This window comes from Benincasa hispida, chromosome 1 (assembly GCF_009727055.1).
Source record: "Benincasa hispida cultivar B227 chromosome 1, ASM972705v1, whole genome shotgun sequence".
NCBI lineage: Eukaryota > Viridiplantae > Streptophyta > Magnoliopsida > Cucurbitales > Cucurbitaceae > Benincasa > Benincasa hispida.
The window spans coordinates 10,464,216-10,490,116 of record NC_052349.1 but is presented as its reverse complement, the minus strand read 5'-3'; the positions used below and the strand labels follow the sequence as shown (position 1 = coordinate 10,490,116).

General features: G+C 35.0%; 2 protein-coding genes across 3 annotated transcripts in view; one reads left to right on the top strand and one right to left on the bottom strand.

The window, feature by feature from the left end:
* The first annotated feature begins 11,839 nt into the window (after nt 1-11,839).
* Nucleotides 11,840-13,589, top strand: LOC120067687 (protein transport protein Sec61 subunit beta-like). Of its 2 annotated transcripts, none has more exons than XM_039019338.1 (2): nt 11,840-11,992; nt 13,042-13,589. In XM_039019338.1, the coding sequence occupies exon 2, from the start codon at nt 13,043-13,045 to the stop codon at nt 13,289-13,291; it is 249 nt and encodes an 82-aa protein (XP_038875266.1). In that variant the 5' UTR covers nt 11,840-11,992; nt 13,042; the 3' UTR covers nt 13,292-13,589. The 2 variants fall into 2 exon arrangements, with proteins under 2 accessions (XP_038875266.1, XP_038875187.1); XM_039019259.1 differs by having other exon boundaries at nt 11,969-12,095.
* A 674-nt stretch (nt 13,590-14,263) lies between these two features.
* The window catches only part of LOC120086028 (CCR4-NOT transcription complex subunit 1), a 30,800-nt gene continuing 19,162 nt past the window's right edge, over nt 14,264-25,901 (bottom strand). The window contains exons 27-51 of the mRNA XM_039042432.1: nt 25,726-25,821; nt 25,437-25,589; nt 24,385-24,567; nt 24,064-24,278; nt 23,845-23,977; nt 23,636-23,761; nt 23,112-23,156; nt 22,904-22,981; nt 22,652-22,768; nt 19,544-19,670; nt 19,364-19,464; nt 19,150-19,287; nt 18,969-19,046; nt 17,992-18,138; nt 17,745-17,876; nt 17,535-17,564; nt 17,304-17,450; nt 17,159-17,220; nt 16,654-16,807; nt 16,366-16,557; nt 16,176-16,280; nt 15,452-15,586; nt 14,889-15,125; nt 14,679-14,780; nt 14,264-14,531 (exon numbers count right to left, since the gene is read on the bottom strand). Coding sequence (XP_038898360.1) covers nt 14,382-14,531; nt 14,679-14,780; nt 14,889-15,125; nt 15,452-15,586; nt 16,176-16,280; nt 16,366-16,557; nt 16,654-16,807; nt 17,159-17,220; nt 17,304-17,450; nt 17,535-17,564; nt 17,745-17,876; nt 17,992-18,138; nt 18,969-19,046; nt 19,150-19,287; nt 19,364-19,464; nt 19,544-19,670; nt 22,652-22,768; nt 22,904-22,981; nt 23,112-23,156; nt 23,636-23,761; nt 23,845-23,977; nt 24,064-24,278; nt 24,385-24,567; nt 25,437-25,589; nt 25,726-25,821 — 3,183 coding nt within the window. The 3' untranslated portion in view covers nt 14,264-14,381. The remainder of the gene's footprint in view (nt 14,532-14,678; nt 14,781-14,888; nt 15,126-15,451; nt 15,587-16,175; nt 16,281-16,365; nt 16,558-16,653; nt 16,808-17,158; nt 17,221-17,303; nt 17,451-17,534; nt 17,565-17,744; nt 17,877-17,991; nt 18,139-18,968; nt 19,047-19,149; nt 19,288-19,363; nt 19,465-19,543; nt 19,671-22,651; nt 22,769-22,903; nt 22,982-23,111; nt 23,157-23,635; nt 23,762-23,844; nt 23,978-24,063; nt 24,279-24,384; nt 24,568-25,436; nt 25,590-25,725; nt 25,822-25,901) is intronic.

Genomic DNA, 25,901 nt, shown 5'->3' with positions numbered 1-25,901 from the left:
CTTAAACATGACCCACCTGTATGACTCCACATACATGTTTAAGTTATATCAAATTGAAGGAATGGTAAAGTTCCATAGCAGAAGCAGGTATCGGTTCAATTTTCAATTTTTACAGAACAACGAAATTACAGAACACACATTATGCACTAACACAAAAATACAACATGTTATAGATAAAGATGAAGAAGAATACATACCCTTGAAGATCACAACACGTTCTTCACAAATCCTCTTCCAGTCACGATCCAACTAACGAAAATCCAAGGAGCACCACCACAAGTGAGACCTCCGTATTCTCTTTTGGGATGAGAATTTCTCAGGAGTGTGTGGGCTCTAATATTTTGGAAGAGAAAAAAAGTTTGAGAGAGAGGGGTTTTTTTCTTAGGGAAAAGGACCAGAAAACTTTTTCACCCTTTTTCTCTATGAAGAAGAAGATGGAACAACAAAAAAAAACTTCAGCATAAAAAACCACCCCAGCAACTCGTTGATTGAGAGAATTAAGAGGAAGGAGTTACTTTTGAAATTTTAAATTATCTAAATATAATAACTAACTTATTATATATATATATATATATATATATATATATATATATATATATATATAACTATATGTTATATCAAATATAAAACATAACTTATAGTTTTTATATTGTATCAAATACAATATAACCTATAGTTTTTAATTCTCTCAATCATTTGTGTTATTTAATATAAATCACATTTATACTAAATCTAATTATATGAATCTAATTCGTATAATTAATATTTGAATCATATTCAGATATTTATTTCCTCTCAAATAAACGTTATATAATAATGTATCAAATACATTATATTAATTATATCACAAATATAATTAATTTAACTATATCAAATATAATCAATTCCCTCAATTAATTTGAACAATTTAAACTAATCCAAAATTAATTCTAAATAAACCCTATTGAACAATAGACGGGGCCTTATGGACCTATAGATTGAAGCTCTAATGGTACTTGGATAATTAATTAAACTCTTTAATTAAATTACTCAACATCCATTAACTGTTGGTCACTCCACTAAAGACGGACAGCTGCACTCTTCGCAATACAGATATATTTTTGAGTCCATTAGATATAACCAGTCAACAGTAAGATAACCCTTCACAAATTGCTCGTAAGTACAATTGGGCCAAAATTATCGTTTTGCCTTTGTAGTTACATTTAATTCTTTAAGTACCACGGATCCCTCTAATAAACAATAAGTCATAGTCCAACGATGATGAAACCCCTCTCGGGACAAAAGAGACTGTGGCGCCACATTGCTCAAGCCCCATAATTAATCCTTAAGGGAGCAATTTATCTACTTACTCAGATGTTAGGGAATGAGTGAATTCTGTCTTGTGTAGCTGTATTCCCAACTCTCTAATTAGACGAACTCCAAAATGGTAAGCTTATTGAGTCGGTAATCTAGCTACTCTCACCCATACAAATCAAAAGACTGCCTTCATAGGCAGGAGTTCACAACTCACTTAGGATTCAAGTTATATCACCTATGGTCATCCCAATGAAATGTAAGTCTCTATTATGAATGGTGTTATATAATGAGACTATTCATATCGTGGTCTGGTCTTATACAAATTCATTTGTATAGAACACCCCCACTCACATGTCTCTACATGAATGATCAGGATCAAATCATTTGTAGCACTTTACAACAATTGTAATATCTACAAAGTGGGTTATATTCGTAGTGTCGCCAGGATAAGGTGTCCAGCCTTATCCATCTACTACAGACCATTTGGGTTATCACTTAAATATGATCCATCTGTATATCTCTACATACATGTTTAAGTTACAGATGATAACCTGGGATGTTAGTTTATTGGTTTATGAGTTAATGCTACTAAATAGCGAATAAAACATCTCATATTATATTAAATAAATAAAATGTTTGTACATTACAATTACAACTACAGGATCCACGAGATTTAGGGCATCAACCCCAACACCAATAACCTTGGATCTTAGTTTATTGGTTTTGGGTTAATGCAACTAAATGTCAAATAATATAACACTTATTTTATTAAATAAATAATATGTTTGTACAAATACAATTTACAAACTACAAGACTATGAGATTCAGTGTATCAACCCCAACACATAGGTGACTCGACCTTAATCTTGAGTGAGTTATGAACTCCTGTTTATTAGGGCAATCCTTTGATTTGTATGGGTGACAGTGGCCAAATTTACTGACTCGGTAAGCCTACCAGCTTGGACATTTATTCGAGTAGAGAGCTGGGAACATGACTACACAATATGAAATTCACTCATTCTCATCTTTAGAGTAAATAGATGAATTTCTCCCTCAAGGAATGATTCCGAGTCTTGAACATTGAGGCCTCATGTAAGACCCAAATTCTAAATCCAGGGTAATGGATGACTAAGAGAAGGAAAAAAATTCTAAGTAGTAAAATGTTAAAGAAATATTCCTAAAAGAAATATGTAGTGGATCAAGACAAAATGGTAAGTATTGTTAATGCGTTAGTGATAGTCTCTAGAGGTTGTGTGGAAATGGAGAGGATCAAAGGGTGGCCAAGTGAAACAAATGTTTTGACTATGGACAACGCGTGTGGGCTGGCTCCAAGTTGCGCTGATCGTTGGACGCAAGGGGTGCGTGGGCAGTAGCCGTAGGCTTGCACGCGTGAGTAGTTTGATGCAAGGGCGTGCATTGACGCAAAGGCACGCGGGCATGCACGTGGTAAGCTAGGACGCGAGGCAAGGCAAGCGCTAGAGGGGTGGCATGCGTCGATGCCCATCGCATCATTAACCGGTGTAGGATTAAAGATCAGGTCCAGGATTCGAGTCAAATCGACCTTCCCTCTCATCTCAGGGTGAGGCAAGGAATGACTTTCATTGCAATATAGGCATCCCTCTGATGGAAGCCTGGAGCCAAACCCCCTTGTTGGGGAGCCCCTGTTTGATTTATTCCAGAAAAAGCGGTAGCCTTGTGCATAAAGCATACTAGAAGGGTTCCTGCCCATGTCTAATTATTAGATGAAGACGAAGAGTGCTCTAACCTGATGTCGGAATAGCAGCTGTTAATGGAATGTGGGATAAAGGGTCCAATGCCAGCGCCCATGCCAAGTGGCCATGCGTCGACGCCAGCGCTCATGCCAAACGCCTATGCATCGATGCGGCCGAACGAGCCATGGTAAGTTGATGCGGCAAGCGCTTATGTGTCAATACGGACTAAGGTATGCGGCGAAGGGCTTACGGTAATAAAAATATGCGTCGATGTCGAAGGCATGCGTCTATGGTGCACGAAAAAAACTAAGCATATGACAAGGCTATGCGTCGATGGCATGGGCCTATTGCTTGATAGAAGACGGCAAAGAACATGCGATGATTAGGGCCACACTATGTGATAGTTGTAGATGGGTGGACGCATGGATAAAAGAAAGGTTATGTGACAGAGGCCAAGGATGAGATGATCAAAGGTTGCGAGAAGGCACCATTCAAGTGATGCGTCCATGGGCATATTAATTATTATGGATAAACATCCTTAGGCACTAAGTAAATGAGGTGGCGTAAGGATGTTTCATGCAAAAGTGACTCTTATCACTTTAAGTAGGAGGTGGAAGATGGAGGTTACATGCAAAGTTAGAAATTTTACTGGCAAATTAAGGTTAGTACAACTCAAAGCATAGCTGTAAGGGGTTTAGTGTTGGCAGCCTTAAAAAGAGACATTTGTAGGTTGAGTTGTCATAAGGGGGAAAGCTCAGGGTAGCTATAAATAGAGGGGTCGAACGAGAACAGTTTACTCGTGTCATTTCCAAAATCTCGGTGTTAAGAGTCTATTTAGAGTATTAAGTTTAGGTACTCAGGCTGCCAAAATAATTAGAGTTCGAAGGAGTCAAAGTTGCGTTGATGAACTTGGAGACTCGCACAAATGCATAGGCTCGCCCAGCCAATGCATCCATCATAACACAGCGCGTGCCTCGCGTTAGCCCAACAATGTGGCCAAACGTGCAACGCAGCACACACGCCTCCTGCACAAAGCCGGACGGCTCAGCTGCCTGTTAGCATCCCTGCACACACCACGGTTAAAATAACCTCTTAAGGGCTTATTTTGAAGTTTTGACTAAATCTTGAGTAGGGTAAGCTGGTGCTTTTAGTATAAAGAAGTATTTTGACTATTTTAGCATTATTTAGTGATATAATAGTATTAATTGGAAATTTTCATTGAAATGGAAGAAATATCAGGGAAATACTCTCAAAGTAATTTCCAGTAGGAAATCGTGCAAATGGTGAGTGGTTATTAAGATTTATGCATTGTTGTATGTATAAATGCATAAGTATGTACAAGATGCATGATTGTAATGTTATTATGCTTGCCATGATATTGTCTGTATAATTACTATGGAAACTAAGATTATGTCGAAATATATAGTTAGCATGCTTAAAAGGGTACTTGGCGGGAAAATATAGTCGGCTTCGGTGGGCGAAAAATGATAGTCGGTGACAACCGGCGAAAAATATAGTCAAGTTACCTAAGCATAGCTAGAGGGAAATAGTTGCCAAGTCAAGTTACCTAAGCATAGCTAGCGGGAAATAGTTGTCAATGTGCACATTGGCGGGGAAACGGGATATTGGAAAGTTTCCATGAAAAGTATAGCATGTGGTTGGAGGAAAATGCTTGACCAGGATTACACGTGAGCATGCATAGGTTATAATGAAATTTTTGATTATGTGATTGATTTCCCAAAAATATGATTTTATAATTAAAGCTATTGTTATTTTAAAAGGCACCACTCACTGGGTTTATTAGCTCACACTTTTCCAAATGTTTTTCTTCTATTTCCCTCCCCAGGTTGCGAATCGGAGCATTCAGGGAAAAGTCTTTCAACCACCAAACATCGGGACTTAGTAATCTTTCAAGGCACGGCTCAGATTGTGTAATAGAAGAGGATAGGAAAATTTGTCTACATGTAGCAAATTTGGAGTGGTTATTGTAGACATGTTAAAGTTTCTAATAGATAAAGGGTAAACGTTAAATTAAAAATATTGTTTTAGAGTTATATTGGTATGTCTTCATGCTCTCTTCTAAGTCTTGGGTTAAGGCTAGGGAAGGGGTGTGACATCTCACCCTCTCACTGGTCCGAGAGGGATTAGTTTATAGTTGAACTATAAACTATTTGCTCATTTATAGGGATCAGTGGTACTTAAAAAGTTAGATTAACTATAGGGGTAAAACGATAATTTAACCCAGTTGTAGTTACGAGTGATTCTTAAAGGGTCAACTTACTGTTATGATTAGTTATATCCATGGACACAGAAATATATCTATAGTGCGAAGAGTGAAGTTGTGGGTCTTTGGTAGAGTGATCTACAGTTAATGAATGTTGACCAATTTAATTAATTATAATATGTGAGAGATAAAATATTCATATAATATTATAGATTAAAATTAATATGAATGAGATTCATATTAAAACTATAGGTTATAATTAATATGAATGAGATTCATATTGAAACTACAGGTTATGTGAGAGGTTGTTATTCGAATATGATTCAATTTAAATTAAATATATGATATTTTGTTTATTAATCAATTAATTGTTAATTAATTAATATTTACTTAGTTATATATTAAATTTGATTTAATATATAATTTATTTAAATTCAAATAATAACTCTCATTCGGAGTTATTGTGAGTTAGTGAACATGAGTTTTAACTCTCTTTCCAACCAACTCACTCTCACGTAAAATGGGAGAGAGAAGATTTATTTTGTAGAAGTTCCAATCCAACGCATAGATGAGTCAAAAGGGAAAAAGGTTTTCTCTGCATTATTCATCTTATTCCTCAAGAAACCTCTCTTATACAAAATCACCTCTTCTTACCAAATTAAAAAGCCCACACTGAAGGAAACCAGTGAAGGTTCGTAGCGGAAGAGAATCAATCCCAATTTTTATTTTTTACAGAAACCAAATTTTATAGAACAGAACAAAATTATGCATTATATAAATTTAATTTATAGCATGCTTAATTCACAGAAGAATTAGGAGAGAAAAAGGCTTACCCTTGTAGCCAAAAAAATTTTCACGTATTCCTTCAATCCGGATCACGAACCCTTCGTTCTGGATCTCGATTTTCAAAAAAAAAAAAAATCCAGAAAATATAAATGACCACCACCAAAAGGTCAACCTCTGTATTCTCTTAGGAATGAGAATTCCAGAAGTTGTGGGCTCTGTAATTTTGGAAGAGGGGGAAAGATTTTAGAGGAGGGAGAAGAAAATTTTTTCTTCTCTGTTATTAGCGAATTTTTTCAGAGATCAACTCTCAGAGAGAAGAAGAAGATTATCAATAAAAAACTGAACCCTCTTTCACGTTCTAGTTGATAGAAAATTAAGGGGAGGGAGTTGTAACTCCTTCCCTTTAATTAAATTAAAATTAATTTGATTAATATAATATATATATATTATATATATAATATATATATATATATCTATATATATATAATAGTGTCGGTCTTTAATGGAATAACTAGCAGTTAATAGATGTTGGATAATTTAATTAAGGAGTTTAATTAATTATCCAAGTACCATTGGAGTTTCAATCTATAGGTCCATAAGGTCCCCTCTGTAGCTCAACAGGATTTAATTGATAATTATTTTTGGATTAATTTGAAGTATTCAAATTAACAGAGAGAATTAATTATATGTGATATAATCAATATAATGTATTTGATATATTAGAATATAAGGAAATATTAGAGGAATTTGAATATGATTCAAATATTAATTATATGAATAAAATTCATATAATTAAATTTAATATAAATATGATTTATATTAAATACCATAAATAAGTTAAGAGGAATTAAATATTTAGATATGATCCAAATATCAATTATATGAATGAGATTCATATAAGTGAGTTTCCTATAAATGTGATTTATATTAAATATCATGTATGATTGATAGAAAATACATCTATAGGTTATATTGTATTTGTTAAAATATGTAACTATAGATTATGTGTTATATGGGATATAACATATAGTTTATTTACATATAATAAGGTTGTTATTATATGTATAATTATTATTAATTTTATTTTATTAAATTAATATTAATTAATTAAATACTCCCTCCCCCTAATTTCTCTCAACCAAATACGTGATGAGATGGGTCAAAGAGATGGGTGATGTTCATTCATCTTCCTCCATGAAACACTGAGAGAATAGTTCTCTCTGAAAAAACGAAAAGAGAAGAAAAGTTCTTCTCCTCCCTCTCATCCCCTCCATCTCCTTCCCTCTTCCAAAACCCTAAGGTAGAGCTCACACCTCCTGCCATTCTCAATCCCTAAGGAGAATATAGTAGGCTCCGTTTGGTGGTATCCCTCTTGGAGAAGGAGATCATTTCGTGACTTGTTCGAGGGATTCTTGAATAATAGTCTTCAAAGGTAAGAGTTTCTGAAACCTTAAGTCTTCCTTCATTAATGCATGCTATAATTTATGTAAATGCATATCTTGTTTTTGATTTACTGTAAAATTTACATTCAATAAAAATGGATTTGAGACGATATTGCTTCCGCTCAAGGTTCTCTCCTCATAGAGTTCCTTCAAATTAGTCATCATTGATTTAATGAACGAACCTTGGGACTCTCCCGCGCTTGCAAAGCATAGGCTACGTAGCCTTGTTACGCCAGCGATGAGATGAAAACCGCCCCCATTCAGCCTCGCTTGTTCAAGAGTTTGAGTAGCCCAGTTTGACTCTTTAGCTAAGGACAAGCCAAGCTAGAAATCATTAACTAGCTTAACAATTTCTCTAAGTTTGATCCTTCATTTTAGACCCTAAAGTTCCGCCCAATGAGCCAATAGAAGTGAAAAATTGATTGAGGCAAAAACTAAAACGATCCTATCCATTTCTAGAGTTTGCCTTGATATTGATCTAATGCACAAACCATCCAAAGGGGGACACTCCCAGCGTGCCTCGAGACTATGCAATAAGATCTCATGATGCAAACTAATGAAAGAGATCGTAGGACATGTTGACACACATCCCTCTCCCAATTACTATAAATACTCTCTCCATTTATTTTGATATTGACCCTGTCTCTTATACACATCTAGATGTGTATAAGAGACAGGCATTTTAAAAAAAAAATAGGATTTATTTAACTTAGGAAAAATATGGCTAATTATTTTCACTAAGTGATTTTTTATGTTTGCCCAAAAGTAACACTTACTTTGGATAGTTAAATAATTTTGATTAATGTTCGTTACACTTTAACAAACCTTAATCAACAATTGCATGCTTGTAGCAAATTTATCTCATTCACCTTTCCAGGTCAATTCTCAGGTAGGGGCGTTTCGTTTTCGTCAACTTAAATACCTCACCTACACAGAACTAGCCCTAGACAAAAGTCCCTTATAGATACGTTTGCTATAAATGTAATATTTTATTAAAATAAATTTAATCCTATTAAACTGATTAAAAAGATTAAAATTAATTTCTAATCTTATTAGAAATGTGATCTTAGGTCTATGTGAATCATATTTTAAAACTATTTTAAAAAATGATTTTAATCTAAGGTTTGCATGCAAATCTGAATTATTGATTTTAATTTCTAATTTCATTTAATTATAACTTTTATAAAAGAAATGAAACAAATTAAAATCATTCATTGCATGTTATGACGTACTTAGTAAAGTTATAACGATTATAAAATTACCTAAAGTAGTGTCATGCATTATGTAATTCTATTTCATTACTAAACTTATATAATACTTATATAATAAAGCAAAGAAACAATTAATAACATACAACCATCCATATATACATACTATATATTATAATTCTTATAATATAAATGATGCATGGATATGTTATTAATACATACATGCATATACTATAATAATTATATTATATGATGCATGAGCATACTATAAGTATAAATTCATTCAACTATATATTATAACATTTATAATATAAGTGATGCACGAATTATGCATAACCTATGGTGGGATTTTTACTATATGACATACATTATGACATATAATAATAAATAAGAATCATACATCAAATGCATAATTAAAAAAATAATTATTGGATCGGGATTTGAAACGTAAACAATTAATTAAATTAATATAATACTCATATTATTTAATTAATTAGAAAATATCTAACTATTACAAAATAATAGTCAACCAGTTCGAAGTGAACTAGACCTTGAACCGCTCGAATCGAACCACTCAGCACTCGAACCGGACCCAAAATGCTCAAACCAGCCGAACCGGACGCAAATCAATCGAACCACGAACTAAACCAGACGAGAACCGATTTGTTCTTTCCGTCTCGTAGCGTTGCAACGCTATGGAAAGAACAAAGTGTTCTTCCTCATCGCAGCGTTGCAATGCTAGGGCACAACGTTGTATCGCGGTGGTACAGTCAATACTGTATAGTTGCAATCTCCTTCGTTTTTCCTCTAATTTAGGCCTCATTTTTGCCAGAAACTCATAAAAAACAGCTATGAGTACTTAAAAAAAGTAAATTACAGACTTGATTGCAAAAAATATGTCCAAAACACGTGCATTTACAAATCAATTTTTAAATTAAAACACTAAATACTAAATGGCCAATCCCAAAACATCCAACGATTATAAACATTCAACAATAACATTCATCGTATGAATAAATTGTATAGAATGCAAACCCACCAATTCACTGTAATTCAGATTCTATAAAAATAAGAACAAATTTGGGACCAAAACCTGGCTCTGATACCAATTGAATGGAACCAATGAAGGTATGCAGCAGAAGAGGACTGATCCCAATTTTCATTTTTCACATAAACCCAATTTTACATAACATAACAAAATTATGCATTATACAAATTTAATTTACAACATGCTTAATTCATAGAAGAATTAGGGGAGAAAAGACTTACCTTTGTAGCCAAAAAATTCTTCGCGTATTCCCTCGATCCGGATCACAAACCCTTCGTTCTGGATCTCGATTTCCAAAAGAAGAAAAAAAAACTTCCAGTAAATATAAATGGCCATCACAAAAAGATCAACCTCTATATTCTCTTGGGAATGAGAATTCAGGAGGTGTGAGCTCTGTAATTTTGGAATAGAGAGAAAGATTTGAGAGGAGGAAGAAGAAGAATTTTTCTTTTCTGATCTTGGAAATTTTTCCAGAGATCTCTCACTAACTCTTAGAGAGAAGAAGATGATGATGATCGGTCAAAAATTGAACCCTCTCTCATGTTCTAGTTGAGAGAGAATTAAGTGGAGGGAATTGTAACAGCTATTGACTCCGTTTGCAGCAATTTGTTTGGTTCATAATCTCAGCATCCAATACTTCTTTAACCTAACTATATTATTTATTAAAATCCACAAACTTATTGTGAGGATTTGAAGTCTTGTGGGCAATGATCGAGCTCCCCACCAAAATTATTTTTAATTTATTTGTTTCCTTTTCAAATTTTGATTAAATAAAGTATTTTTCTCCAAAAAAAGATCATTTAAATGGTCTAATTTCCAATGATAAATTTGTATCTAAAGAGAGAATTCTAATTTAACATTTATTATTATTACAAAAAGAAGAAAGAAAAAAGGTCATTAGCCTACACTAGCGACCATTGATTTGGGTGAGGAGGAATTTAAAAAAAAAAAAAAAAAATGATACCAATAGCAAATGGGTAAAATTGTCAAGTTTGAAAGTTTAGTTATCCAAACTCATAAAACAAGGAGGATTTTCAAAATAGAAAAATATGAAAGAAAAAAAATTACACAAATAGCAAAATTTAATTATAGTTGTGATAAACATTGTTATCAATGTCAGTTTATTAGTGTCTATCATTGTTAAAAACTTATACAAATCTATCATCGATGGATGCTGATAGAAGTCTATCAGCGATAAAAACTGATAGAAGTCTATCACTGATAGAAACTGAAACAAGTCTATCATTGATAGAGGTTGATAGAAATTTATCAATGTCTATAATTTTTTTTACTATTTCGATAAATAATTTGACATTTTTTCTATCCGTTAAAATTTTTCTTAAACAAAAGTGCATTTTTTTTTCTAATAATAATAATAAAATAGGGTGGATATGGAAAATAAATACATTTTTAGAATTCTTGACCCTTCATTTTTGTCTCAAATAGGCCATTGACTTAATCTTTTCTAAAACTAAATTAAATGATTTGGACATTAGTAGACATAAAACTCCATCAAAATTTGGACTTTCAAGAGGTTGACAGTACAAGGAGATATGCTTATTTTTATCTCTTTTTTTCTTGGGCAAAATATAATCCCTTAGATTTCAAGTAGGCGTCTATTTAGCTTTATAATCGATAATTTTAGTGTCAAAATTTTGAATAATGGATCTAAATGATCTTAGACTTAATTGCTAATTGTAACTTTCTGGTTAGACGAAAGATTTTTTTTAAATCTTTTTAAATATCTCAAATTTAAACCTAATAAATTTCTAATTCAGATAAATATAAGTACACCTCAACATTCAACTCTCCAATTAAAAATTCGTTAACTAAATAGACACTTAGTTGTTGAAATTTTAGGATAAAAAATATATTGTCCTTTTTTCTTTGTATATGTGGATGAGTTTAATGAGTGGGGTGATAATAAAAGGACGAGTAGATCTAATACCAAACCATTTCACCAAAAAAAAAAAAAAACGAATTGAATTGAACCGAACGGAACCAGCTAAATCAATTGGTTGGATTTGGTTTACATGAAAGAAGGAAGGCTGGTTGGTTCTTAATACGAGAAAACCGAAAACGAAATATCGTAGAAGGAGAAACCTATGGACAGGACACGTGGTAGGCAGATATTGGCTGGGAATACGTCAAAGACAAGTAGGCCTAAAAATCTATAAAAATTGAAGGGGGGGAAAAAAGAAGTTAGAATTAGCATTCTCCCGACTCGCGATACTTTGGAGGCTGCCGATCCCAAACAACTCTTCAATTTGACTCAGGCAAGTTTCTCTCTAATTTTAAGATCTGCCTCAACCACTTTTATGAATGAATGAATTATGAATCAGATCTATTCTTAGATCTATTCATTCTTCATACAATTAGGTAATTAGGGTTTGCCATTCCATTTGTTGTGTACCAACTGCGATTTTCTACCTGTCTGTTGCGCCCTCGGACTTTAAATGATCGTCAGATCCTGATTCATATATATATATTTTTGTGCGAATTGATGTTCGAATAAATTAGATTGTTTGCGCCTCTTGAGATGTTCGCTTTTTTACAAACTCTCCGATAAGCTTTGAATTTTCTGCAAAGATTAGAACAAAGTTCTATATTACTTTCCATCTGGGGTTTCTGTTGCAAAAAAGATGTTCCTTATTTTTGTTCAGTTTGGTGTTAATTTATGGTGGCTATTATGAAAAATTAGGGCTTGAAATTGTTTTTTCCCATATGAACGAATATTGTATATTGGCTTCTGCAACTTTCCGTGGAGGGCTCTTCTTTTCTTCAATTTGCACATTTTGGTTTGAGGCCTTGCAGGTCTAGGATTTAATAAGCTTCTGATTTCATGCATTATCTGGTACATTGTAGGCATGATCTCGAATTTTGTTTTGCAATTATTGATCTGAAATAGTTCCAAATTAGTCAATATTTAATCTCAACTCATGCAGTATGGCCTACTAATTTGTTTCATTGCATAGTACTGCCTCGCTTTAGGGTTTAAAGATTTATTGTTTGGTATGTTAGAAAAGTCCATATTCATGTCAGTGAAAATTTGGAGTCCTGGCCAGATTATTTTTATCCCACTTTTTTCCTCCCTTCAAGAACGATTATGTGAGAGATTGTTTTGTTAGATAATGAGATATTGATAATTTATGGATTTAAGAAAAGATAGGAAAGGAAAGGAAAGGAACGGAAAGGTTACAATTCCTTCCTGCCTACAGTGTTCTTATTTGATTCAGAAATGTTCAATAAGGGATGTCTTCATCGCTGTAAATTTTTCAATAGTCAGCTTGGAAGTTCCAACTCTTTATACTCTTTGTCAATACAGAATGGCACTAGGTGGAGCAGCTCCCCAGAGAGGAAGTGCAGCAGCTACTGCCAGCATGCGCAGGAGAAGGACAACAAGCTCTGGTACATCTGGAGGGGCAGCTGGAACAATGCTGCAGTTTTACACGGATGATGCTCCTGGCCTCAAGATATCCCCCAACGTTGTTCTCGTCATGAGTATTGGTTTCATAGCTTTTGTTGCCATTCTCCATGTTATGGGTAAGCTGTACTTCGTGCGAAGAGAAGCCTAGTGGGTTTTCCCCTGATAAAGTGATGAATATTTAAATTCAATGCGACAAAAGTTTAATTTTGATCTGAACTCTCTGTCTGTCATTACAGTAAAACTAATTTGGATTTTGTTACTAGTTAGAATGAAAGAGTTTTTCAGTTCTGGTATAAATTAGTTCTTTTGCTACTAGTGAATTGTGATTTACTTATAGCTCTTGAGTACTAAGCCTATTATGAGTTTGCAACAATGAGCACCAGAGAGACTTTCTGGTTAATTCAGATGTAGAATCAGATTTGTTATGGATGACGATGAATTTTCAATGTTTCAGCTTGGGAGATATCCAAGTTTGCAATGGGTTCTTATAGTTTTGGTTTCCATTCTTTATGTAGAGTCCCTTGAAAACAGTAACTGCAAAATTACTTGCACTACCGGTATATGAGGGCACTACTCTTCAAAGCAAATAATGTGTCAAAATAAACCAATAGGGATACTTTGAAACTTGTTCAATTTTAGCTCACCTATTCCAACTATTCGGTTCTAGTGATCTTTAAATGAGGCTTCACTATTTTCCGTTTGCCTATGCATCATGTCACATCTTTAAGTTCCAAGGCAAATTTACACATATTTACTTGAAGTTGAACAATTTTTTTTATGATTTTCTCATAATGTAGTTATCCTTCCTTAATTGAAAGATGATTGAATTTCCATTTAAAGAGATTGCAAGTATTTCACATTAGTATTGCCAGCGTAAATTTTGGGGAAGGATGAAAAAAATTAATAGAACTGGCTGGGAGGCCATAACTTCGTTACTGTGTTGGATAAAACGTTTTCGCTAAAATTGGCCGTATGATTAATTATCCTGCAAGGTTGATCAACCACAGATTGCAAAATTACTGTTACAGTTTTGAGTTTAGAAATAGGGAAAACACAACAAAAGGTTGTAAACAGAGATGGGGCGGAGATTAATGCATGTAAATCGCAAAAGAAGGCTTCGTGCCAGGCAAAGAAATTCGAAATCATATTTCAACTTTCAATTGAGCAAAAAATATTATTTACATTAACATTGACTACACAATCGTTAAATGGGAATAAATAGTCTGTACAGTGATAAATTAGTGGGCCGTGTCAGGTACCCAGTTTTGAACCATGTTCTCATCTGCAGATTTTGGGCCACCGCAGGATCTAGAGACCGACTCGAATAGCCTTTCGATATCTGGTGCACATCTTATGAAGGACCGATTCCAAAAGTTATATCTTGGATTCTGAAAATATTACATACACGGTCGCTTAGTATATAGTTTTTTTATCAAATAAAAACGCAGAGAATTGTGGCAATCGTTAAAAGTTTAACACCTACTGGCAGAACAGTTCATTTGAAATATGAACAATGGAAATGGTTGGAATTTTACCTTAATAAGCTCAATGAATGTAATCAGCAGACCCCATGGATGAGGCCGATTAACAATGAGGCGTTCCAACAACACTCTTGTTATCTGCTCCTGAATAATTTCCTGCACATGTTACAACCGCACTTTACTTTTAACTAATGTCACTTAATATTAATCAATGGCAGTTTCACCAGGCAAAAATGTATGAGATCTGCGAATGTAACTTATTACCTGAGTTGACTCCGCAAATAGGTATAGGAGAACAAAAGAAAAGTAATGAGTGTGCGTATTTGGATAACGAAGTTGGTTTGCAACGGCATTGAGGAAGAGGTAACGCCCTTCAGTATCCAACTCCACAATCAGAGTCTGGAAAATATCAAGAGCAGCTCCCACCAGGAATACTGCTAATGTAACAGTATTAGCAGTTGACTGCGCATGAGGACTTCTTGCCTGAAGTTGTTGGATGGCCTGAACAACATTTGTTAAAAGTAAGCGTGCTAATTCAAGCTTTCAACCCATAAACAAACCCATTAGCATCTTTGAAGTACAAAACAGAATAATGAATCAAAACCATAAATATGAAGGGAAATCCTAAAATTCGTTACATGCTAACGATGTGCAGAATGTACAATTGAAACACACCGATTGAGAGAAGTAAAAGAAACAATTTCGACACCATTTCCAATCACTTCATGCTCATGTTCCAAACTACAGAGCTAGTGCTAAACACTCTACCAGCATCAGGCAAAGATAATACCAAGTTAGAACGGTATGAAAGGTAGAAAACCAAGTACCTGCATCCCAACGTAAAGTACAAGGGAGTTGATCAAAGGCACATTGTAACGGGTCCCAGCAGAAGCAGCTTCACTGGGAGGAAGTAGCAATTTCTGCTTCAGATCAGCCAGAAACGAGGATCCCTGTTGCCTAGTCTGCAGGGGGAGGAAAAAAGGGAAACATGAGTAATGCAGGTATAGATAAGGAAAACATAGTATACAAGAACAATGGAGATAATGGATGGACAGCCAACGGAAAAAGATGTCCAAAATAAAGAATCAAAATTTTATTTAAAAATAATAGTAGAAGAAAGGCCTATTGGCAGTTCTTTCCCTTCACGATCTTTCTTCAACTAGTAACAAAAACGAAAAAGTTTGTTTCTTGTTCACAAACGAAAAAAGAATTGATGCAACTTATGAAGCCTTTTTGCCGATTGTTGGGGTTTGTTATGAGTTATGCTGTTTTCTTTAATTCTTTTTGTAAGAGGCATTTTTTTTAGAGCTGGCTGTTTAGTTAGGCTTCATATCCTTTAGCTGCAGGTTGTCAAGGAATTAGTTATTCCCTTCCACACCTTTAAATAGCTGTAGCTAGGCTGAATAATTCATTCATTTAATAAAGAATCTTGGACTTCTCGATCACTCAACCACAAGAATCGAGTACTGTATTGCTGTTTTATTTGAACACACATGTGAAACCAATCAATTTTTCTCCCATGTATAAATAGTAAAAGCCAAAAGAAAATACCTTGAGGTACTCATCTACATCAGCCTTCATCTGCTTTGATTTAAGAGCTCCATCCACCTCAGATAGAATACGCGGGGATTGATTGATTTCCGCAAGCAAGTCAATCTGCATGTGATGAGAACTTTTTAGTACCTTGCAAGTCAATTTAGTTTCCATAATCAAAATGCTCGCGAGAATATGAAGACTAGACCTTCAAATTGGGAGTGGATGGATCTGGAAGTCTCATATTTCGCGGAAACGCACTAAGGATGATATTCCGCATCTGAATGCAGCTAGGAGGAATCACATCGCAGAAAGTAAAATGATAGTCACATAGAAACTCGGGGAAATCATGAAGTAAGACTAGCAACACCCTAAGAGTGCCTTTATAAAGAAAATGAACCTGCAAAATTAGATGAGAGAAAATAAGTGCCTCCGTACAAAAGAAATGCTCTGCCAGTAATGAGACGGAAGACTGAAAAAAATAAGTAGGGCAAACCGGTGGTCCAAGTTCAGCATTCCGCAAAAATGGCTCCATGAATTGAAACATGTCTACCAGCAAACGCTGGATGTAAGGCCAACCCTTCTGACTATTCCCAGTAAGCATCTTTGGCATAAAACTTCTATGACTAACCAACTCAAGCCAAGCATAGCTGGTGAAAGTATCACAACCCAGCATTAAGTAATTGCAATCATAGGAAATTAAAGAAAAGAACAAAACGTGTCTGTGCAATCACAAATGCTGGAATGAGAAAATAATATACATTTTTGCAAATTTATTTTGTTAAGGCTGCCACAGCCTATTGAATTATGTTTTTTTTTTTTTTTTGCAACTTTTGGTTCGGAAATGAGAAAATAATATAAAAAGTTTATAAAGAAAATGTTAGCTTTCACTCATAAGAATTGGTACCACTAACGATCTAATTACAAAATCTGATTCCCTATCCATTGATTATTTCCTCGGCCAAAAATCAAGTGAGGAAAGGCAAAGAACAGACACTAACCTGAACGCTGGAATCTTAAGAGGATGCAAGGCATGAAATGCATTAGCAAAAGCTGTCAATATCTGCAACAACGTGGTAACCTCACAATTTAGATTATTCATGAAGGAAAGAAAGAAGCAATGTTCAGGGAAAAATGATTTCATACCTGAAAGTTGGCACCGTCAACAATAGGTTCTAGAGACCCAAGGTCAGGAAGCCAGTTAATAAACAATCTAAAATATGGTCTTGGATTAAACGATCCTTTCTTCTCCTCGGCATCTTTCTGAATAAATCTTACAGTCACTGCCAGAATCTGAAGCAATACAGAATAGAATTACTAAGTCATGAACAAACAAGCAAAATAAAAATACGGCAAATTAATTTTATAGCTCATTACCCTAGATAAAAGAGCAGTTTTACCAGATCCCTGAAAATGAAATAATGGAACATGTCAGAAGCAAATTAGCTCATGGGAGAAGTGCATATAACAAACCTCTATTCAAGAGGATGACAATACATATACACATACACATGTATATTAATCGCAAAAGGGCCAACAAAGCAGACAGGGCAATATTTTATAAAGGCTTGATGGATGTGTGCTCACCTTCAAGATCGAAAATACAAGCTTGGCATAAATGTCAATTGCAAGGAAAGAAAGATTCTGTATTTGTTGTGGTGATTGTAATGCACCCGAGTTAATTACTTCAGATGATAAGCAATGTGCCACAGAAATTTCCTACAGTTCCAAGCATGCAGTGAGTTGGCAAAAGAAGAATATGATTCAACACTTAACACACATTTCTTCCAAATTTCAAAAACAAGAACAAATAGAAAAATAAATTAAACCATACCGTGAGTAGGCGGAAAAAACGATCAGTCATATCATCCCCTTTCAGAAGTCCATTCTGATGTAATTGTAATATGAAATGGTTAAATGCGGCATCATTGGCACCCGGTAGCTCACATATTCGGTACCATTCAGCAAATAGTATTGATACCTACAAGTACATTGAAGTTTGAAATCAATAGGTGGTACACCTGTCTTTCTCGTCTAAAAGGATGCCTCTTAAAAAAAATATACGGTGTAGAACTTAGAATATCCTCAGTTGTTTCATTTTTCCAACAATAATTAACCAATGGATTAGCAGTATTTACATTTATAAACAAAAAGACAGAGCTTTCCTGCATTTACTTGGGAGGGTAAGATTCCTAGACCCAAAGCCCAGACGTGGATCCAAAACAGAGACAAGATAAGACATGGTTACAATTATACATAAGCTAAGACATGGTTATGGCGCAAGGGAACATTAATTATAATTTTTTTAGGCATATATGACTGTTTACATTCCAGTGATGTTGGCCTTAGACATTTGTTAAGTTTATGTACTCTCGTAGGAAAGACAATGTAAAAAAGAAAATGATGATGTATGCAATAACGCAAGGGTCTTTTTCTAATAATAGGTCAAGAGGTTAAAAGATTAATGGTTTATTTCTATTAATAGGATGCTTTATATCGAAAGATTCAACAAACATCCAGAACTCACTCAACATTTTTCTAAATGGTTCAGTATCATGTAATAAACTAGGAAATTTGAAACCTTAATATTTCTGCATTTATATATTTAATAATATAAGTTTGATATTTACACCTTTTTTAAAACTACTTAATGACGTTTAGATCCTTATGGAGTAACATGGATATTTTACTCTTAAACTAATGTCTACAGTTTCAAACAGTTCTTGTCTCATATAAAAGCTCTGAGAGCATTAAAAGATGATATAAAAATGCAATCGTGAAGTGGGATATCATAAAGGATAATCAAGTTACCTGATCACGAAAACCAGCTGGATCTTCAGATTCAAGAATACTAGAATCTTCTCTGTTTGCTATGGAGTGTACAGGAGCCTGTTATAGAAAAATGGCAAAAAACTGAGGAACTGAAAACACACACACACACACACACACATTCCTCCTTGTTATAGTAATTATAGCATTCTTCTTAAGAAACCTTCTTGTCTCTGGCAAGTCTAGCCTTATCCTCTTTCCCAACATTAACCCCAGATATAGCAGCCATACTAGCAGCAGGATTCTTGATTATCTCAACCAGATGTTGCAAAGGCTCGGAAGATCCAGGTTTTGCAGCAACCTACAAATTAAACGAGAAAGAAGCTTTACAAAAGTACCGAGGGAGTGTCCTCCAGTAAATCTGATAGAATACAAACCTTTGCTAATGCATCAACAAGATTGTGAAGTTCTGAAATTACACTCGATTCATCCACAACCAAGGTTTGGAGGAGGGATATAGCAAACTCTGTTGCGGCCTCTGACAAATTGCTTAAATGGTCAGTTCATACTGACACCAAGAAAAAGAAAACATTAATGAAATTGATACGTTCACTTACTATTCCTGCCTCCATCAATTAGTTTTGCCATATGAACATTATACTCTGCAAGATTTAGTAATTCACTGCGAATAAGGCCAAGAGTAATCTCCTTGTTGTACTTCCGTTCTTCCTCGGAGTAAATCACCTGTAAACAATAAAGTTGTAGATGAAATGACGTAGCAAAGGCTGGCTTTAGAAACTAAGAGTTAGAAACAGAATAAAACAGATATAGTGAATTACACCTAATACCACAGGGAAAATGTTAATGCATGAAGAATTTGGTATATAAATATACATACATATTTATATACATGTATATATATATGTGTATATATATATATATATATATGTATATGTGTGTATATGTATATATATGTATATGTGTGTATATGTATATATATGTATATGTGTGTATATCTATATATGTATATGTGTGTATATATATATATGTATATGTGTGTATATATATATATATATATATATATANTATATATATATATATATATATACACACACATATACATATATACACACCTCTGCATTTATATAGAGGTTGTTCTACACATTAGGTATGCAGATTGTTCTACATGTGAACGAGAAAACCCCCGGGAGGGTAGAAGTATAAGACAAAATAATTAATAAAATAATACAAAAATCTATTACAGCACATAGTTTATATCAAAAGATGAGTGACCCCCAGACGCTTGATGTTCGACTGTTGGAGGGATCTTTTTGGAATTTTGAAGTGGGGTGCCATTCTCAAATAATTTTAGAAGTTGTCTTGTTCTCTCTCGGCTGCTTTGCATTGCCCCAGTTGCTATCATAATTTTCTATGGGTGTTCTTTGTCATAGTTTTTATTTGTTCTTTTTTTTTTTTTTTTTTGATAAGACAATTTCATTGATGAATGAAATTACAAAAAAGAGAGAGGAAGAAGCCCCGTACCAAAGGAGTTACAAAGACATCTCCAATTAGTCAAAAGAGAATCTTCATACTCTTCCTTGAAAAAAGGAGAATCAAAACTATAAGAATGAAATAATTTTGACAATTTATACCAGGAGATAGCAATATGAACAACATGATCCATAAAGAAATCATAGTGCTGAGCTCTGTCGTTGAAGAGGCGGCTATTACACTCAAGCCATACCGACCACAAAGAAGCTCAATGAGCTGTTTCCAAAGGATACACTTCCTGCCCTTGAAAGGATGACCTTCGAGCACAAGAGAAAGGAAGTGATTGGTGTCCGATGGAAAGGCCACAGACAAGCTGAAAGCATGAAGAATGTGGTTCCAAAACTGAGTAGGTAAAGGGTAGAAAATGAAGAGGTGGCTTTGAGTCTCGTTGTCCTTACAAAGGGGGCACCAACCAAGAAAATCACCATTGAAGGAAGACAGAGCTGAAGCTTATCGTGTGCAAGGACCGCTTTGTGAGCAATTTCCCACATAAATAATTTTAATCTTTTTGGGGTAGTTGTTGGACCAAATAGCTTCAGTAGGGCCAGCAAAAGCATTACCACTGTTGTGGTGCCTAAGAGTAATCCAAGATTTAGAGATTACCCCAGACGGATCGGGCTTCCAATACCATTTGTCATCAGATTGTAGGGGCTAGTGGATTGTGAGCAGAAGAGACAGATCAGCCCATTCAACAATTTCCAAGTCATTGAGATGCCTACGAAGATGAAGATCCAACAGCCCTCCAAAGTGTTCCAGAGGTCAAAAACTGTGGCCTCCTTGGCAAGGGATAGAGCAAATAGATGAGGGAAGGCTATATGAAGAGGCTGGGTGCCCACCCAAGAGTCGAGCCAAAACGAGATAAGAGCGCCCATCGCCAAGAATAGCAGCTGCATATCAATCCACCAAGGGTTGAAGGCTAGACAAGTTTTTCCATGGGCCTTTGGAAGTGGACAAAGAGTGGGATCCAGCTTTGTTATCACAGATGGAGGAGCCATACTTGGTAGCAATGGCTCTTCTCCACAAAGCATGTTTTTCCATCCAAATCCAGTTTGCAAGGAGACTCATTTCTCAATTTTATATTGGTGATCTCAAGTCCGCCATCAATTTGGAGGAAGAGTGACAAGATCCCATCAGACAAGGTGAAGGTTGGTACCCTCCTCTTTCCCTTTCCAAAGAAAATCTCTATAAAGCTTTTCAATCATATGCACTTTGCTAGGTATTTTGAAAAGGCAGAGGTAGTAGGTAGGGAGGATTTTTCTATCCAAACTGCCTGATCGTCAAAGTGGAACTCTTTGAAAAATTTATGGTTGTGTGTGTGTGTGTGTGTGTGTGTGTGTGGTGGGGGAGGGCACTCAGCCAGGTTGAAATGGTTTTGGTGATCCATGAAAGGGTTTGCCAATGTATTGAAATAAAATAGGCTCGATTTTTTGTTGTTTCGGTCAGGCGAACACAGGAAGCTCTGTAACGGTCGTCGGCTTCAATGGAGAACACATTACGATCGATGGTCACGGAGGATGGCTTGGGGGGACACATTATGACGAGGTTGGAGCAATGGAAAGTGTTGGAGAATTATGTTAGCCGAAGTAGGCAAGGAGGAAGAGAAGGGTGGAGGGGAGGGGAGGAGAGAGAACGGAGGATTTTCCATTTTTTCCGTAGTTTTATGTGTTCTCTTTTCAAGGCATACTTCTTATGTATTTTTTCTATATTGCGTTCTTTATTTTGCTCATCTTTTAGCTCTCTTTTATTTTTTTTCATTTATTCAATGAAAAGTGTTGTTTCTTGGTTTAAAAAAGTAAGCCCATTTATTTAAATATGTCATCCCTCATTATTTTTCAATAAAAACTCACATAGATATTACTCAGTATAATTATAAGATACCTTGTATAACAATCCACATGTAAAAATATTAATACAACAATAGATAACAGGAACAAATACTAAATTTAGGTACCCACCCATTCTATACAACTCTCACCAACTTACCCTCTATCTTTGTGCCTTAAGTGTGGATATATATATATGTGTGTGCATGTATATCCAAATAAAGAAATTAAGTAGGTAAACAAAGATAAGAGCAAGGAAGAAAATGAAGAAAAAGTAATGAAAGTAAAAGGAATATATGGTTTCCAGAATGCAACCCTATTTGGAACAATGAACTTTATACTAGACCATACCCAGCTAGTAAGCTCCTTTACAACTAGCTTGCAAACATCACGAATGGCAATCAGAATGGCAAGATGGGCACCAACATGGAAAGTGTTTGATGCATTGTCATATAAAACTTTAAACACCTGTATCATAAATGTAAATCCAGAATGAGGGAGATAAAACAGCATAGAAAGTATTGAAACAATCAATAGACAAACAAATGAGGCTAGAAAAAGAAAATGTCAACCATCTCTTAGTTCAAGACAAAATTAAACAACCTTTTGAGCCACAGCAAGAGCAGCTTCATCCCGACTTATACATCTTAGTATGATCTCGGGAACCTCGGCAATGACACCCTAAACAGAAATGAGTTCCACAAAGATTTAACTTCTGAATGCCAGACCCGAAGAGTCACTTGTTGAATACACAAAACTAGATTTCAAAGGCCCACGGTGATAGAAGTGAAAAGGAACAAGACAATAATACCTGGAATTCAGCTTCCCGAGCCTCATTACTAACCAAAGCCTCCAACTGACACAAAACGTTAGGGCAACTTCATAAGTTAAGTTAAAATCCAAAAAAAGCATAACAGCGATGTTGCAAAAATTAAAGGCCGATTGCTTTATTCCCATATCAATGGTCTCCAGCCGCTCAGTTTCTGTTGCATGCAGGCCCCTTTCTTTATACTATTACAGGCTACATAGATGATATAACACACAATAAAATGCAAAGAAAATTGAAGGGATATAAACCACTCAAATCACCCTTCTCCATATGTCTACATCCCCTAAACAATCCCCTTCATGACACAGGTCTACGTTTAAAGAAAAGAGACCCAATCAATGGAAAGGTAAAATGCATCTAAAGAAAATAAAGCAAGCCCTTATCTCTCCTGTACTCCAAATGAAAATACGATGTGGTATAGACAAGCAATATTCCATAGATAGAACTAGGTTAACTGGAAATGGACATTTAAGCAACAACAGTTGAGACTTTAGAGCAGCGACAACCTTTTGTGAAATAACTTGGAATTTATCCAATGCATCTCTGGTGGTAAGTGAGGGTTCAGACATAGTAGTTGCAAGCCGATCAGTAGTGATTGGTGAGGGCAATGGTTGGGAAGAGGATCCAGGTTCCTACAAATATGAACACATAAAAAATAAGACAGAATGTCACTTCAGTACCACTTATTCTTGAAAAATAAAAGTAGTTGACCGACCTTTATATTGTCAGAGGCGTCAACTGAATGCAGCTCAGGGGCTGAAGCAGCTGAAGGGAAAGAAGGAACGACCAAATCATTTTCCGGACCTCGTACACCAACACCATCAGCAGCAATATGCCCTGGAGGTGTACTGAGATATTGCACGGTGGGAATGATTAGAGCAACTAAATGTGCATATAATTGAAACAATACAAGACATTAGCCAATCTACAAAACCTTAGTTGGGGCACAGAGGCAGGGTCTACAGCATCATCCAGCGACCGAGATACTCCTTCGAGTCCAGTAACAAGTCCAGATGTGTATCCCAAGTTCAGTTGTCCCGATGACAAACCAAATTGATTACTCAAACCAGTAACACTAGCTGTAACTGAAGAACCAGTAGATTGTGCAGCTTGGCTATTTTGATTTTGCAAGGGAAGCCTAACAAAATCCTGAAGGATATCCAAAAAAATGTTACACTCTTGTACCGTATCTTTTAAATTGTTTGTCCTTTTTTTTGTAAATATCAAAATTACAAGCAATGAAAATGCTGCACACCTCATAAACTCGCTGTTGTGAAACGGACAGATGCCCTGGTTTAGGGCGGAGAGCCTCAGGCACAACACCAAGCGGTCCTTGTGCATACATGCCGGTGTCAAAAAATGTTGTATTAACACCGTCTCGATGCTTCCTTCTTAAAGAGAGTTGTTGAGCTATTTCACCGTCAATGGTTTGTATTGCCTAAAAAACACCATAATCAAAAACAAAATGTAAATCACGTGGTATATAATACCAGGAACATAAGTCAAAAAAATATATTCTTCAAATATATTGCATGAAAATTTCAGATGGCGCCCAAAGTCAAATCAACATAAGTTAGGGATTGATTGGAAGTACTTTTCTAAAGAGAGGTAAGAACTTGACAAAAAAAAAAATAAATAACAAGAAAAAAAATCAAGGTTGCAACTTAGAAACCGTAAGTATTATTCAAAGGCAAATCAATTTTTAAAACCTTAAGTACTATGTAGAGTACAAAATTAAATCAAATGGCAATAAAAAACATTAAAATGAAATTTAAACAATTAAAAACAAATGCCGATTGTTATTAAAAAAAAGAAAAAGAAAAAGAAATACACAAGTATGTGCGTGTAAGCTTGACATAATTTTCGCAGCGCAATGCACTCAAGGCATCCGTTCTCTAAAAATAGAACTGCCGAACATAGAGATGTTACAGATTCCTTTTTCAACAATTTTGTAATGCTTGGATTGTTAACAAATCTGTCATACTATACTCACATCCTCAGCGAAAACTCGTATAACTTGATAACCTTCAGCTACTTTTAAATCTAAAAAAACTCAAAACAAAACAAAAAACAATACACATTGCTTCTAGCTTAATTGATAAAATACAAGTTCTGGGTAAGTATATACACACATCTTGCATTTACAGGGAGCAAGCAGTATGGCATGCTAACTTAATATAATCAGAAAACTTGGAAGGGAATGAAATGTTAATATACCAACACCAGATACCTACCTGCCACCAATATTGAACTGTAAACTAATCCCAAAACATCAAGACCAATGCACAATTTCAGGATTTTACTGACCTTATCCGTAGCAGCCTGTTCAATTATTGCACAACCAAGATCAAGGTTATCATTTGTAACGAGCTGAACAGCTTGCTCAAGCAAGTCAGTGGCAACACCCAAATTCTGAAGAGAACTTCTGAGTTGACTTGATATTGAACCTCGTAAGGGTTCCTAGAACAAATAAATCGTACTAAAATGATTAAAAAGGAAATAAAAACAATATGAAATAATCAACCATATGGTTTTGAAATAAGCTCCACAAGATAAAAATTGTATCATCTCAAAAGTACAGTATAGGATGAAAAACCTTGCAAGTCACGTGTGCTAGACATCCAGCCAGACTAGCAACCATCAAATGCGCTGCATTAAATATTCGGGTCTCATCTGATTCCATGGCATAATCCTACCATCACAGATTATTCAAATAAATGGAAGGAACAAAAATAATGAAAAAATATGGAATACACCAAAAAAGTTAATCAT

Coding starts and splice junctions, on each gene's coding strand:
- LOC120067687 (XM_039019259.1), top strand. CDS start 12,043: ATGAATTATGAATCAGATCTATTCTTAGATCTATTCATTCTTCATACA. Junction 12,096..13,041: donor TTCATTCTTCATACAATTAG/GTAATTAGGGTT, acceptor TTGTCAATACAG/AATGGCACTAGGTGGAGCAG.